Source organism: Myotis nattereri, assembly GCF_964212035.1.
Source record: "Myotis nattereri genome assembly, chromosome: 4".
NCBI lineage: Eukaryota > Metazoa > Chordata > Mammalia > Chiroptera > Vespertilionidae > Myotis > Myotis nattereri.
In genome coordinates, this window is record NC_138079.1 from 75,177,208 (window position 1) to 75,190,701 (window position 13,494).

A 13,494-nucleotide genomic window follows, 5' to 3' on the forward strand; every position below is an offset into this window, starting at 1 on the left:
ATCAAGGGACCACGTCAGATTCAGTTAGTCAACAGCATCACGGACCATGGAAAGCACATGTCCACAGTAGGAAACTGTGAATGATGTACATTTCAGAGGTACACAGTAACTCCCGAGGCAGTCTTTTAAGGTATTTTTCAAAAGAAGAGGAATCAACCCTAATGAACCCTCTGGTTTATTTCCTGTCAAGAAGTCCTAGCCACCAAGCCCAGACATGTGTGCGCAAGTCTCAGCCTGCTCTCTCCCTGTGGGGGCCATGCTCCACAATCTTACTTGTTTAAATCTGGAGGTTGGGTCTACACCTGTCTGCTTCATAGAGTCCATGACAGATTTCATTTCTACAGCCTCCTTAATAAGCTGGTGGTTTTCCATCTGCTTAGCTTTGAAGCTGTCGGCCTGAAGCTGCTGCTGGTGATTGGAGAGAAGCTGCGATTTACCTGTCTCCTCAGTTTTATTAGGCACTGACGGCCCTAGTTTAGAATGGTTTTTGCTAGGCTCCGGAGTAGGGGGAGCTTTTGAGATTGTGGCCGATGGCATGTTTTTCTGTTTACTGTCCTCCTTGCCCAGCTCTTTCAAGGGGAGCTCATTTTTCCGTTCACAGTCTCCTCTCCCAGTCTGGGCCATTTTCTGCTCTGCCAGCCTCTGGTCCTCATAGTATTTCTCATACTGCTGTCTGTAGGCAGGGCTGGTGGCCATCAGAGACTTCTGGTCCATATAGAGCCCATAGGCATACTGGCCATAATAAAGGGACTGGGCCAGGGCAGGGTGCCTCTGGGTGATAACCGACTGGTGCTGAGGCTGTAGGGATGCTGAGGGATGGTCCACTCTCTTGGCATCTAGCTGCTCTGCCTTGTCTTTCTTTTCGGCCTCTTCTTCAGACTCCTTCTTGATCTTCATGCCCTGTGTGCTCCCACCATTCCCAGCTGCAGGGACGCCGACCTGCCCAGGGTGCATGTAACTTGGAGAATAGTAAGGATCATAGCCATGGTAATAGGGAGAATGGGACTCTTTCATTTGAGAGGACGGTGCTGTGGTTGAAGAATGCCCTTTTCCAACACCGTCCTTACTGGCAATGATCTCTGATGGGGAACTGGCTTTTGACCTTATGCCCTCCGACCTGCTGTCCGAACCGCCGTCATCGGCAGCATCAGAGATGTCCGAGTAGGCGGGGCTGCTGGTCTTGGCCGCAGAGCTCTCTGCCCCGTTCTGTGTGAGCACGTGCAGCGGGGCCATGGGCGCCTGCCCGTTCACCAAGGTGTTGCAGTCCATTCTTGAGGCGCTCCCAATGGAAGGGCTGGGAGCGTTGTCTGTGAATGTGTACACCTTGTCAGCCTCAGCTTTGATGCTGGCCATGCGGCTCTCTTGAGATTCTGACAATCCATTGGCCAGCACTTCATTCTTGTTGAGGTGGTCCTTTAAAAAATGCCCGGACAAATCTTTCCCGCCCCCCTTGGCGTCCTCCAGTTTACCCAGCTTTGCATCCATTTTCGGGCTTCCCGTCTCTTTCCCTTCTTTGTCCTTGAGCTTTCGCTTCTCCTTTTTCTTTTTGTCTTTGAGCGACACAAGAGCTGGGTTCACGGTGATGGGCTCCCCCATGATGGTGGGCTTTGGCTGAATGGGTTTTAACGGAGGACTCTTTGGTGTGGCCTGCACAACGGTGGTGGTGAGGGAGGGCAGTCCGGGGATCGTCCCCGTGGTGGTGTTGGTAAAGGCTGCCGTGGGGATGGCGATCAGTTGCGGGGGGGTTGGGGCCGGGGCCGGGGCAATGGGCCGGGCAGTTTTCAGTTTGGAGAGGTTTTTGTCCATTTTGCAATTGTTGGCTTTTTTGCCCTTTTCTTTATCTCCCAAATTTTTCTTGTCAATTAATCCTTCAGCTTCCAGTTTGGGCATTTCGGCGGCCAAACTGCCATCCGCCGAACAACTGTCTAATGTGGCCGTCATGTTGGAGATGACCGGGAGGCTGTTCAGTTCATTGTTAAGGCCCTTCTTTTTGCCGGAATTCTTCCCAGCTTTAGATCCGATAACAGAACCTGGGCCATTGCTCATCAGCTCCCTCTTTCCCTTGGGGGTCCCAGGGGGGTTCCCCGAGCCAGGGGACGCGGGCGCCTTCACCTGGTCATAAGCTGATACGCTTGTGCTTGGCTCACCGCACTCAAGGGCCACGTTACTCATGGCCTCCTCGCAGTCCGAGATCTTGTCCTCACTGTCAGGCTCAAACTCCAGCTTGTTCTCTGGGTCTAAGTGTGCATGAGCCTGGTGGTACCTCAGGCCGTTGATGTGCTTGTACTTTTTGTTGCAGTTTGGGTGAGGACAATCGATTAACACTGGTGAGGAGCAGCCTTGGTCCAGAAAAGTAGTCTCTGGCTTCCCTTGAGGGGTGGTGGGAGTGCTTCTAGAATTGGTGCGGACACGCTTCCCAGGCTTATTGTCCTCGGAGCTGGAGTTCAGGTCCAGCTCCATCGGAGGCTTGTTTTTCCTTTTGTTGCTGGAGGAGGGGCTGGCTTTGATGTCCTCAGCGGCACAATTTGGGGGTGTCCTCCGCCCGCTGGCATTGAGGCTGCCCCGCCTCCCTTTCCCATTGGCGCCCCCTCTGTTCTTGCTCTGCAGCCCTCTGGACTCTGTGAAGCTGGCTTCTGAGCCCGGGGCGGCTGCGGCAGACCTCGCTCTCTTCCCTCGGCCCCGGCCCCCTCTCATCTCCAGGTCACTGGTGGGTGACTCACAGAACCTAGAAAAGCAAGGAGCAGATGTCACAATGAGCAACCCCAAAGAGCCAGGTGAGATCACAAGGTACACGAGGCAGCAAAGAGCAGCCAACACCCCAGCAGCTTTAGGGCAGGGCCCAGATAAGGAAAAGACACCCTATTCTCTCACTGACAAGTTCAACACCTGCAAAAGAGCAGGCTACCAATGGCTTAGATTCTTCTTCAGAAAACCAAAGAGAAATGGCTCAGGTAACCAGCTTCAAATCCAGTTCAAATTCCCATTTTGAGAAAAGAAGAAAACAAAGAAGAGAGTAGGGGCAGGGAGTAGCAATCTCCTGGCAGAAAAGAAATCCAGCATCTGCATTTTACTGTGTTCAATCCTGAATTGCTCATTTCCCTTCTGCTTGGTTTCAATTACAGGCAGACTTTTATGTATTATTCATCTCTCTCTCTAGTTTCCTTGCAAAGAGAGGATGGGGGCAGGCGAGGAAAGAGGAGAGAAAACAGAGCTTGAAACGAACGGCTCTGTGCATACCTGGGAGGGGCCCAGTCGTGCTTGGTGCAGTCCAGGAGGGTCCCTACGTAGGTTTTGTTCCTCCACGTGACATTGACCACTAGGACTCCTGCGGGGGGGAATGAAGGAGGACCCCGGTTAGCACAGGTTACTCTAGTTACAGCTCATTTATTATTATTATTATTACTACTACTACTTTACCAGCAAAGTTCTATTCTCATTTGCTTTCAAAAGCTGTGGTTTGCATTCTTCCTCTTTTTGGTTTCAGTGACCCCAAATGAAAACCCACAGGAAATTGTGTGTGTGTGTGTGTGTGTGTGTGTGTACTCATGCGCATGCAGTACAAAAGGGTAAGGGTGTGTGTGAGAGTGTAATCAAGATACTGCTGACAGAAGGAAATGGTCTTTGCCATGTCCTGCTGTAAAACAGCAACACTCACCTCTTAATTTTTCTATTATTACACATAATTGCTTTCGTTTGGCAAGCAGCCAACAAAAACTAAATGCCAGTCACCAACGCTTAAACCAGAAGGTGACTGAAAGAAATCGGTTTTGTTTCTAATTCAACAATATAAAATAATGGCGATTTTTACTGAAAAAACATTATGTGGGTGCACAAATACAGGTATACAAGCAGGGAAGCAGGGAGCATGGAGTCCAGATAAAAGACAATCAGATGATTTATCGTTCCTGATTCTTCCCCTCTCTGGCTTTGTGAGACAAGAATCAGCCTTGGTACAGTATCCGTTTCACTGTTTGGTCTTGTTTCATATTAAAGGCTCCTAAAATAGGCCTCTTAAGAAAATAAATGTGCACAATAGGTTTGCTCTTGGGGTTATCTTTAGAATCAACTCTAGTAAGCATTTGCCACAGAAGATTAGAAAAAACCCTCAAACCAGCACACTTGTTTCCTGCAAACCATTTTGCTTTTCCCAACTGCTTTGCAGACAGACGATTTAATTTAGCACTGCATCTGTGAATCACGAAACTTAAGTGCACTTAGTATGCCGAATGTCACAGGAAACAAAATACAACATCCTCTTTACTTCACTAGAGGACAAGAGACATTTTTAAAAATCACTCCTCTGACGCATATATTACAAGGACCTAGATGCTGAGGCATACATACAACATTAGGGTAAAGAAAGAAAATATCTGAGCGAGGCTTTGTTTTCTGTTCTGTACCTCCCCCCCCCCCCCCCCCCCGCTTTCTTAGAAAAACGAAGGGACATTACTCAAAGTCTAGTTCTAGCCCAGGGGTGGGCAAACTTTTTGACTCGAGGGCCACAAGGGGTTCTCAAACTGGACCGGAGGGCCGGAACAAAAGCATGGATGGCGTGTTTGTGTGAACTAATATAAATTCAAAGTAAACATCATTACATAAAAGGGTACGGTCTTTTTATTTTTTATTTTTATTCAGTTCAAACGGGCAGCGGGCCGTAGTTTGCCCACAGCTGTTGCTGGTTTATTCCCTTGTTCACTGCCATTTGGAATTTTACAAAAAACCTATATTGAACTCCCTTATGGGTAAGGAATACCTCACAAGCAGTGGTTCTCAACCTGTGGGTCGCAACCCCTTTCACTAAGACCATTGGAAAACACATATATAATTATATATTGTTTTTGTGATTCATCACTATGCTTTAATTATGTTCAATTTGTAACAATGAAAATACATCCTGCATATCAGATATTTACATTACGATTCATAACAGTAGCAAAATTACAGTTATGAAGTAGCAACGAAAATAATTTTTTGGTTGGGGGTCACCACAATATGAGGAACTGTATTAAGGGGTCACGGCATTAGGAAGGTTGAGAACCACTGCTCACAAGGTACGACTCATTTCCTTGGGAGCATTTTAACACCAGGTAAAATATTTGAATGGCTGGGACTCAAATAGGGGAAAGGAAGGATTCCTTTCAGAAGCCTCAAAAAGAGATTCAAAAATTGTTTCCCATATGGTCTGTGTTGCTATTACTTAGGTGACAGCTGAATTTACTCACTGTAGCAATAGTCTAGCAGGGGAAGGAAAAGCTAGCATGAGGCAAAGCAAGCATTTCCTCACATGACAGTTGATTCCATTCTAAGCCCCTCAGGAATGGTTTAAAAAAACACACCATTGAGTATAACATTCACATTGGGATGGGAATCAATGGTAATTAGGCATTTGGTCAAAATTTGCACAAGACAACAATTGGAGGAAAGGATTCTTTATGAGCACATCCCTTCAGGAAAAGGGAGTGGGTGGGAGAGCAGGCCAAGGGGAAGACAGAGCTGGTTTTCACATCATGTGCTCTCTGGGGCACTGTGTGTGGTGTCAAAGACCTTTACAGCTGCTTAAAATTCTTTAGCATGTCAGCTATGTTTACAGAACAGGAATATATCTGTATTGCCAGAAGGTTACTGCATTTCAGCTTTAGATGCAATGGGCTGAATCACTGCGTTCCAGAGTCCCTGATGTAGCACAAATGTATAATTAAAATTGCTTGAAAGGAAACATGAAAGAAACAACAAACCCTCCATTCTTGCAGTAATAAAATTAAAAACAGGAAAAGTCTGCACAGACACTTAACATTTGTCAGCAGTGAAAGGCTTTTGTTATTGCTTTTCCCCTAAGGGTTTCGCGGTTCCAGCAAATACTGGCCTCGGATTGGCCGGTGCCTGCTGGGAACGCTCGCGTCTGATTGGCTGGGCCCAGAGCCACAGGGAGGGAGGCAGCGGGCGCGGATAAAGCACCGCTTGGGGGGGGGGGGGGGCGCGGGGGGAGCCGGGTGAAGGCTGCGCCCCTGGGGCGGGCTGAGCCGGCCAGGCAGGGGCGTGTGCGCCCAACCAGGGTTCCCGGGGCGAGAGCTGCCCTCCAGACCCTGCTCTGTTGATCACCGCAGGCCCTTCTGTGTGATGAAAGCTGGTCTGAGTGACGGTGCTGGTTCACCACCGCGACCCACGCTGCCTGCGCAGCTCGGTGCAGCCCACCAGCCCGCTCCAAACCTGCAGAACCGAAATCCTGGTCTCCAAAAAGGACAAAGGATAACGGAGGGCCAGTGAGAAGGCAGGGATCCCAAACAAGCAAATCCCTGATTATCCGGGTCTACCATTTAAAGCTGTCACAAAGACTGAATCTCAGTTGCAGTTTCCACACTGTACAACTATTCACACCGCTGGATACCATTTCTAGAAGCCACACAAGCAGGCCTCTTATCTAAGTACAACTAATAGTATTATTAGCACTCGGTGGAGAAAGAAAAAATCTTTACAGTCTTTTTTCAACTTCAAAGGGCCTTAATAGGTCAGCTTTATTTTTCTACCCTCCTTATTTAAAACGCTCTATTCCTGGGGAGATTTTGAACAGTCTCCATCACGCAGAGCTAATTAAATACGTGTGCTTGTGTCTATTTTTCTTTATATGTACAAGCCACTTCACAATGCCACCGAGTATTTCTGTCTGCCGGAATTCCCGTGCGGCTGTAGCACGCGCATGTTTGCACAGCCAGATCTGCTGCTGCAGGCTGGAATGAAGGCTCAAGGAACCCTTCTCACAAACTACAAAGTGTACTGTTTCTTTGTAAGGAAGTCTCTGTTTAGACAACATCCTATTGTGAGAGGCCAAGTACAGAGGTGGTGTTTCAGCTCTAAAAGCTGTACATGGCTTGTTGTTTTGCTGAAGTCTCAACATCTTGAACATTTTGTAGCCCATGGTCACATAAAGCCGACTCCACTTTTTTTTGAAGGAATAAATGCTCCAAATGAAAATTAGTCCTTTAAATGTACAAATCTGAATTTTTTTATAAATCTGTGCATATTTATGTTTCTGGCCTAATTTTTATGTAAATTGGAAATAAATATGGATTTATTCTAAAAACGATTTAATATTTCTTTTAATGCATATTTATTCTTTCAAACCCTAGCCTATGAGCTAGTCTCCAGGGACAATCTCTGCAAGTCCTTTTCATCTTTATATTCTCAAGTATCCCACCAGGTTTGTCATCCTCCCTTTCCACCCATGGACTGGGCATGTTCTTTCTCAAAATTCTAATAATGCCTGCCCTGTAACATTTTATATTTGAAAACTCTCTGATGATTATTACCAATGAAACAAGAAGAGAGCAATGGATGGTTTGAGTGTGCTCGCCACACAGGGTTTTCTTCTTTGTATTAAGGCTTAGTGTTAGATACTGATACAGAATCTAAGCTGCTGCCCCCATAAAGCAAATTACTTACAGGACACTTAATAATGTGGTCTGTGTTCGATAACCTGAGCCCCTTCCCTCTGTAAGTCAAAGAGCCCTGAGCTCTCAGAAGATTTCATAGTCACACTGTTCTGTTATTTCCTCATGTCAATACTTAGCAGTTAAGTGGTCCCAGACAGATGGTCAGGCCCATTAAGCATTTATTGTGCATCTACAGGGCATACACTAGGTACTTACCTGGTGCTGTGGAATCAAATCACATTTTGGCTAGAACTCCATTCAAAGACTTAGAACAGAACCAACACAGGGATACCCTATAATCCAGAAGTGGAAGTATAGTCTGCATATTACCCATACTTAGTGAGTAGGGCCCTTAATCCATCACAGTAAACTAGATCCTGGATGTGACTTTCACAGTGCGTGTCCTGCCCACAGTCCCCGCTCAGACGGTAATCTCAGGGGACTAGGCTCCTAGACCAGTAATCCCAACCTTGGCCTCACTTGACTGTTCCAGTGATGAGTGCCTGAAACGGTGCAACCAAACAGGGACTTACTCTAGGAATCTGAATGAGTAACATGGAAGGGAAAGTTAATAAGTGTAGAAACCTAAAGGTCACAGGTACTAAAGGCTGAGAGGGCTGTGGTGGGCCAAACCCCCAAGGATGCACTGGCTATGAGATGAGAAAGCCAGTACTTATAGGTGTACATCCCCTTTTCTCCATCACTCACAGCACCCACGACTGCCCTCTTATCCTCCAGCTCTCTTGTTTAAAAGTTGTTCCTGGTTCTAAACTAAAACCTGTCTGAACACCGTGGTCCCCTCTGTGCCTTCTGATACCCTGGAGAGACAGTCCCCCCCTCATCTAGTTCACCCAGGCAAGGACAATGACCATGTTGACATTCTCGTCACCTCCAGTTCATATTTTCTCCTCCAGCCTAAACAAGTTTCCTTAACCATTCTGCACGTCACTTTTAATTCCCATGAAAAAAAGCTTTAAAGCTGTCCTAGTCCAAATCCCCAAGGAACGTGAAGGTTCCCAATGAATTAGGACCAAATGGAGACAAAGTCAAATGTTATCTCTTCTGAATCCTCTCTGGTCACACACAGACCATAACACAACACCAAAAAAAAAAAAAAGCCACTCCTTCCTGGGTCCTCACTCACTCCATACAGTCAGTCCCCTCACCAATGAGCGCTCAGCAGAATCCATGTTTCCTCTCAGCCAGCCACTTCTCAGCCTCCCTGCCAGTTAGATGTGATGCTGGGCCTCAGATCTAAAAAAGGCAAGTGAGTCAACTACATGTGTCACTACCAGGCCTGGCCCAGAAGAATCTGGCCCATAAGAATCTTCCCCTTTCTGGCTGACTGGGATAGAGACTACGGCAACCTTGAAGGCCACAAGAAGACGGCAGGCTCTCCTTCATCTGGGGATAACTAGACAGGAATACCAATTTAGTCCACGAGGTGAGCAGCAAATAAACTCCTACTGTATTGAAACAATATTGAGACTATCTGTCTTAACCTAGTACATGGTCCCTTGAACACTTACACACAGTATGCCTGTCTCTGCCAACTAGACGACAACTCCCTGGAAACAAGAGAAGTCTCTCCTCCCAGCAACCTGGGAGCACAGTGCCCAGCACCCAGAGAGAGTTCATTCAGCACCTAGGAACTACCAGGTGGTAATGGAAGAGAATCTAGATTTGAATTTTAGTCACTTCTTTTCACTGTTCCCATACTTTTTCAATAAGCATAATCTTCCACTGGCTTATGGATGATAGAAATTCTCTGCGGAGAGATTTGGCTCCAAAGATGTTATAAATATGGTGTATGAATTACTGTTTCTGGTATTTGTGAAGATGTTTCTTCAGGAATGGGCAAATGGCTGGTTTCCCAGTGGATCAGCATAGCTGTCTGTGTTACAGCTTAAAGACCACTTCAGTTTTTCAGTGCCTCATCCCTGTGACAGAAGGTCTCCGCCAGCACCGCATGGCCGAATCTGGAATCAGACAGCTTTTTTTGAACTCTGATGCAGACTAGCACATCTGGAGGGACTTGGTGTGCACTCATGCAGAAAACAGAAACCCCATTCTAATAACAATGAAACAGAACCCACTTATGGCACACACCCCTTTTTTTAAAACTTTACACATTTCTTTCCTTTTATATATTTTTCCAGTAGGAACATTAGTGACAATTAAAATGCCACAATACGCTGGTTTCATGAGTACAAGATAAAGTTCATATATTTCAGCTATCGTGTTACCCTATATTTTTATACAATGCGACTATTGTGCGAGGTATGATTTATCACCGCTCCTTTGTACTGGACTCCCCCCAATGGCTTGTTCTCGTGGTTCTGTTGTATCCAATACAGGTCCTTTTTAAACGGCCGGGGCTCGTGTAGTGCTCTTGTTCATTTTTCTGGCTTCAGAGTTTCCACCCTTCAGGTCGGTCTTTCTTCAAAGGACAATGCTGAGTTTATAATTATTTGGGGAAATTTTAAATTTACAACTAAGGTTGCCAATGAAATTCCGGACAGCCAAAAAGCACAGGGACTTTCCTAGTGCCCATGCCAAGTATATATGGAACATTAGGACGAGAAAGTATTGTCACATGACCAGAAAATGTAGTATTTTTTTTAAAGAGCCCTACTGCTGGGCCGAATGTTTGAAGAGTCACTTTAACCACATCCTGTAATCAAACCATCTGGAACACAGTGCTGCGATTAGTCACCCTGAACATTGGGCTTTATCTGAACAAACAGTGTATGGCAATGGAGCTTGGGAGATAGGGCAGCACTAACAAAGGGAAGTGTAATGAAACACTTTATGCCCTAGTGTGCCGCCACCCCAGCCATTAACCCCAGAGACACACTGCTCTGGTGTTAATGTACTACTTTATGAAAGCACAGTGAGCTTAAAGATTAAAGGACTGAAGGGCTAAAAATTGCTGGTTTGGATAGACATTCTCTGTCGGTGGCTGGAATATGTTGGCACCACTCTATCTGCGTTAATTATAACCTCTCAGATGACAGTTCAGCATTCCTATTAAGGTTTGGCGTTATTTTTCAGGACATTAGGAACAAGGTTCGTTTATGGGAGGATAGTTATGATTCTTTATTTGCCAGAGGTTAATCTGGGCACCCAGACGTTTCTTTTTGGTTCCCCTAAACCCTATCCATAAATAACAAGGAAAAAAAATAATAAAGTCTTAACCCAAGTAAGTATACTAGACCAATACCAAAAAGCAATGGCAAGATGCTGTTCTAATCTCCATGTTGAAAGATGGTATTCATTCCTACTTGATGTGCTTTTCTCTTTCAAAAGTAAATCTGATCATCAGATAGCATCTATGGAAATCTTTTATAAAAAAATCTGAAAGGATCCCCCCCCACCACCCCTAAATACAGTGAATAAGCCTTAAAAGAAAAAAAAGAAAGAAAAAACATGGCTAAAGGACCCTTGTTTCCCCATGGGTCTTATGGTTTAATACACAAAAGAACACACAGCCACTTCCATCACTGTCACCTTCCCTGCAGCCTTTGTTCTGAGGCCTGATGAGCTGTATTGATTTGGAAAAATCATTGAGCTTCTTGGAAAACTAGACTCTCGCTTATTCACTGCCATCTATTTCTTTCCCGGGAAGACAGGTGGTCAATATCCAGTTGACTGGTCAGCTAAAAGAAGCTCTTGCTGCCTTTCTTTTCTTGCTTCCTTAGTAACATTATCCTTTCCCACTTCTAGAAAATACAAGCAGTCTTGTGGGTAAGAGGAGGGAGCAGAAATCAGGCTTTTGTACGGCACCTCCGGGAACACCAAAATGCTGTCCCATACATACATATGCAGATGGTTATAATATTTTCACAGACCAAGTATTACATAAGTTTGAACATAAATAACAACTTCGATAGCCTAAGACATAACTTCTAAAAAATCAAATCAAAACACATCATTAGAGCTCCATGCTTACTGCAGAAAGAACTGCTTTCCTTCTTTTACATACTCAGTACATATGTTTTAGCAAGTTCCACAGTTACAAGATGTCACAGATATCAATATAGGCAGTTTGGGGAACAAAGAGAATAATGAAAAAAATCACATAGATCTTTAGGAAGTAATTTTAAACATGATCAGTAACAAAAAACATGTGCTTTTAAGTTAGGCATATATATATACATCCTAAAGCAATATTATCCTTGATGGCTTGAGGCTAGTGTTGAAATTATATATATTGTAACCATTCATACCCCAATCTGTAGCCCTCAGTGCTTAGGCAGTTCCTCTAATAGTTTCTGCTAAGGTACCTAGGGTTTCCACTTGGGGACAGGCAAGAAGACAGGTTTAGGTGATAGTGCTGAGAGGTGGGTGGTGGGAAGACGACAAGCCTGTTGAGCTTGCCTCAACCAGGGCAGCAGGTCAGAGACACTCCGCATCAAAGCCGCCTCCTGCACCTCCAAGGGGATGCTTTCCAAGCTGTGGTCCATCAATGCTCAACCGCTACACGCCACCTCCCCACCTCCCTGTGCAGGCAGCAATCTGTCCTCGCCCAAGGCTTCCCCTATGGCAGGAGCGAGGGAGGGAGGAACAGGCAGGAAGGCAAAGTAATTATTGAGATGAATGAAAATGAAAGATGCAGAGGAACTAAAATGTAAGAATGAAAAACCTCATCTACTTCAGGGAAGGGCGGTAGGCTCGGAAAAGGGAACGTGGAGGTTTCAGCCCTCCCTCGTCCTCCATCACCTAGCAGGATGAGGTGCTATGCTCAAGTGAATGATAAAAGGTGGAAGAGGGGAAGGAGGCAGAAGGGAAAGGGGTAGGCAGAAAACAATACAGTCTTCTGAGACAAACGTCTGGAGCAATTTAAATACATGAACTGAACATGAATATGTCTGGAATATGTGTAGGTATACATTTGTATAAAGAGGTTTCATTTCTTGTTGATTAAACTTTCCTTGAAGCTTGGTGGCACAAAGACAAGCAACAGTACCACTCTGACCTCCAGTGCAGAGTCTTAAACCTGAATTTTCTCCAGTTCCTTTGCAGGCACACATTGGTTTACCTGAATATGATGAGTTTAGATGATTGATTTCTAGGGCCAACAGTTACCTCATGTCTTCTCCTCCTTTTAGACACATAAGAGTATCGGAATGATTTCTTATTCTCCTCCTCCCTTTCTTCACAGGTAGACCAGAGTTCAATGCCAACTATAACAGAACTGACTCACCTCCCACAATCCAGTCTCACAAGCTTTAATTATTAGCTCACCAGGAGGCTATTTTTTCTTCCTTTAAATAAAAGCATTCACAAGTTTGGGAAGGGGCCCTGGCCAGGTGGCTTAGTTGGTTGGAGCATCGCACCCTGTACCAAAAAGGTTGTGGGTTCGTCCTGGGTCAGGACATATATGGAAAGTGATCAATTGCTGTGTCTCTCTCTCTCTTCCCCTTCCTCTCTCTCCAAAAATCAATAAACGTACCTTGGAAGAGGCAATTGATAAGTATTCACTCAACTAGGACCACTATGGAGCCATGATAATGACATGGTTATTGCTCCTAACATGCCGTTCCTTTAAGAATGTTCTTTTAGGAGACACCCATGTACACGAGGTTCTGGCACGAAGCACACAGCCAGGATCCCCCAGAAGGAGAGGGAAGCACTTCCAGACTCGCAGGCCATGAAGATAAGCAATTGAAAGGATGCAGGCCTTTCACATCATCGACCCTGTCATTTCCTGCACTTAATATTATTTACAGGATCTAACAACCTCTATAGCCAGGATCTACATTGCCGAGACTTTCAACCTGAAAAACGGATAAAGAAAAGAGCAACCCCAGGGGGAAAATAATGATCCTTAAGGCAAAATCTCCTCACCTTTGCCACTTCTCCTAAAAGGGAGTACTCTAGGGGTGGAGGGGGGAAGAAGGGTGTAAGATACTGTGCATTTGTAAAGTCACTTAACCGCTACCGGCCACCTCCCCACCTCCCTGTGTAGGCAGCAATCTGTCCTCGCCCAAGGCTTCCCCTATGGCAGGAGAGAGGGAGGGAGGAACAGGCAGGAAGGCAAAGTAATTATTGAGATGAATGAAAA

The 13,494-nt window shown here is 45.5% G+C and overlaps 1 protein-coding gene across 1 annotated transcript in view; it reads right to left on the minus strand.

Annotated features, from left to right (window-relative positions):
- The window catches only part of ZNF608 (zinc finger protein 608), a gene marked incomplete at its 3' end in the record, with an annotated part of 104,967 nt that overhangs the window by 6,413 nt on the left and 85,060 nt on the right, over positions 1-13,494 (minus strand). Inside the window, exons 4-5 of the mRNA XM_081088905.1 lie at positions 3,238-3,325; positions 274-2,725 (exon numbers count right to left, since the gene is read on the minus strand). Coding sequence (XP_080945031.1) covers positions 274-2,725; positions 3,238-3,325 — 2,540 coding nt within the window. The remainder of the gene's footprint in view (positions 1-273; positions 2,726-3,237; positions 3,326-13,494) is intronic.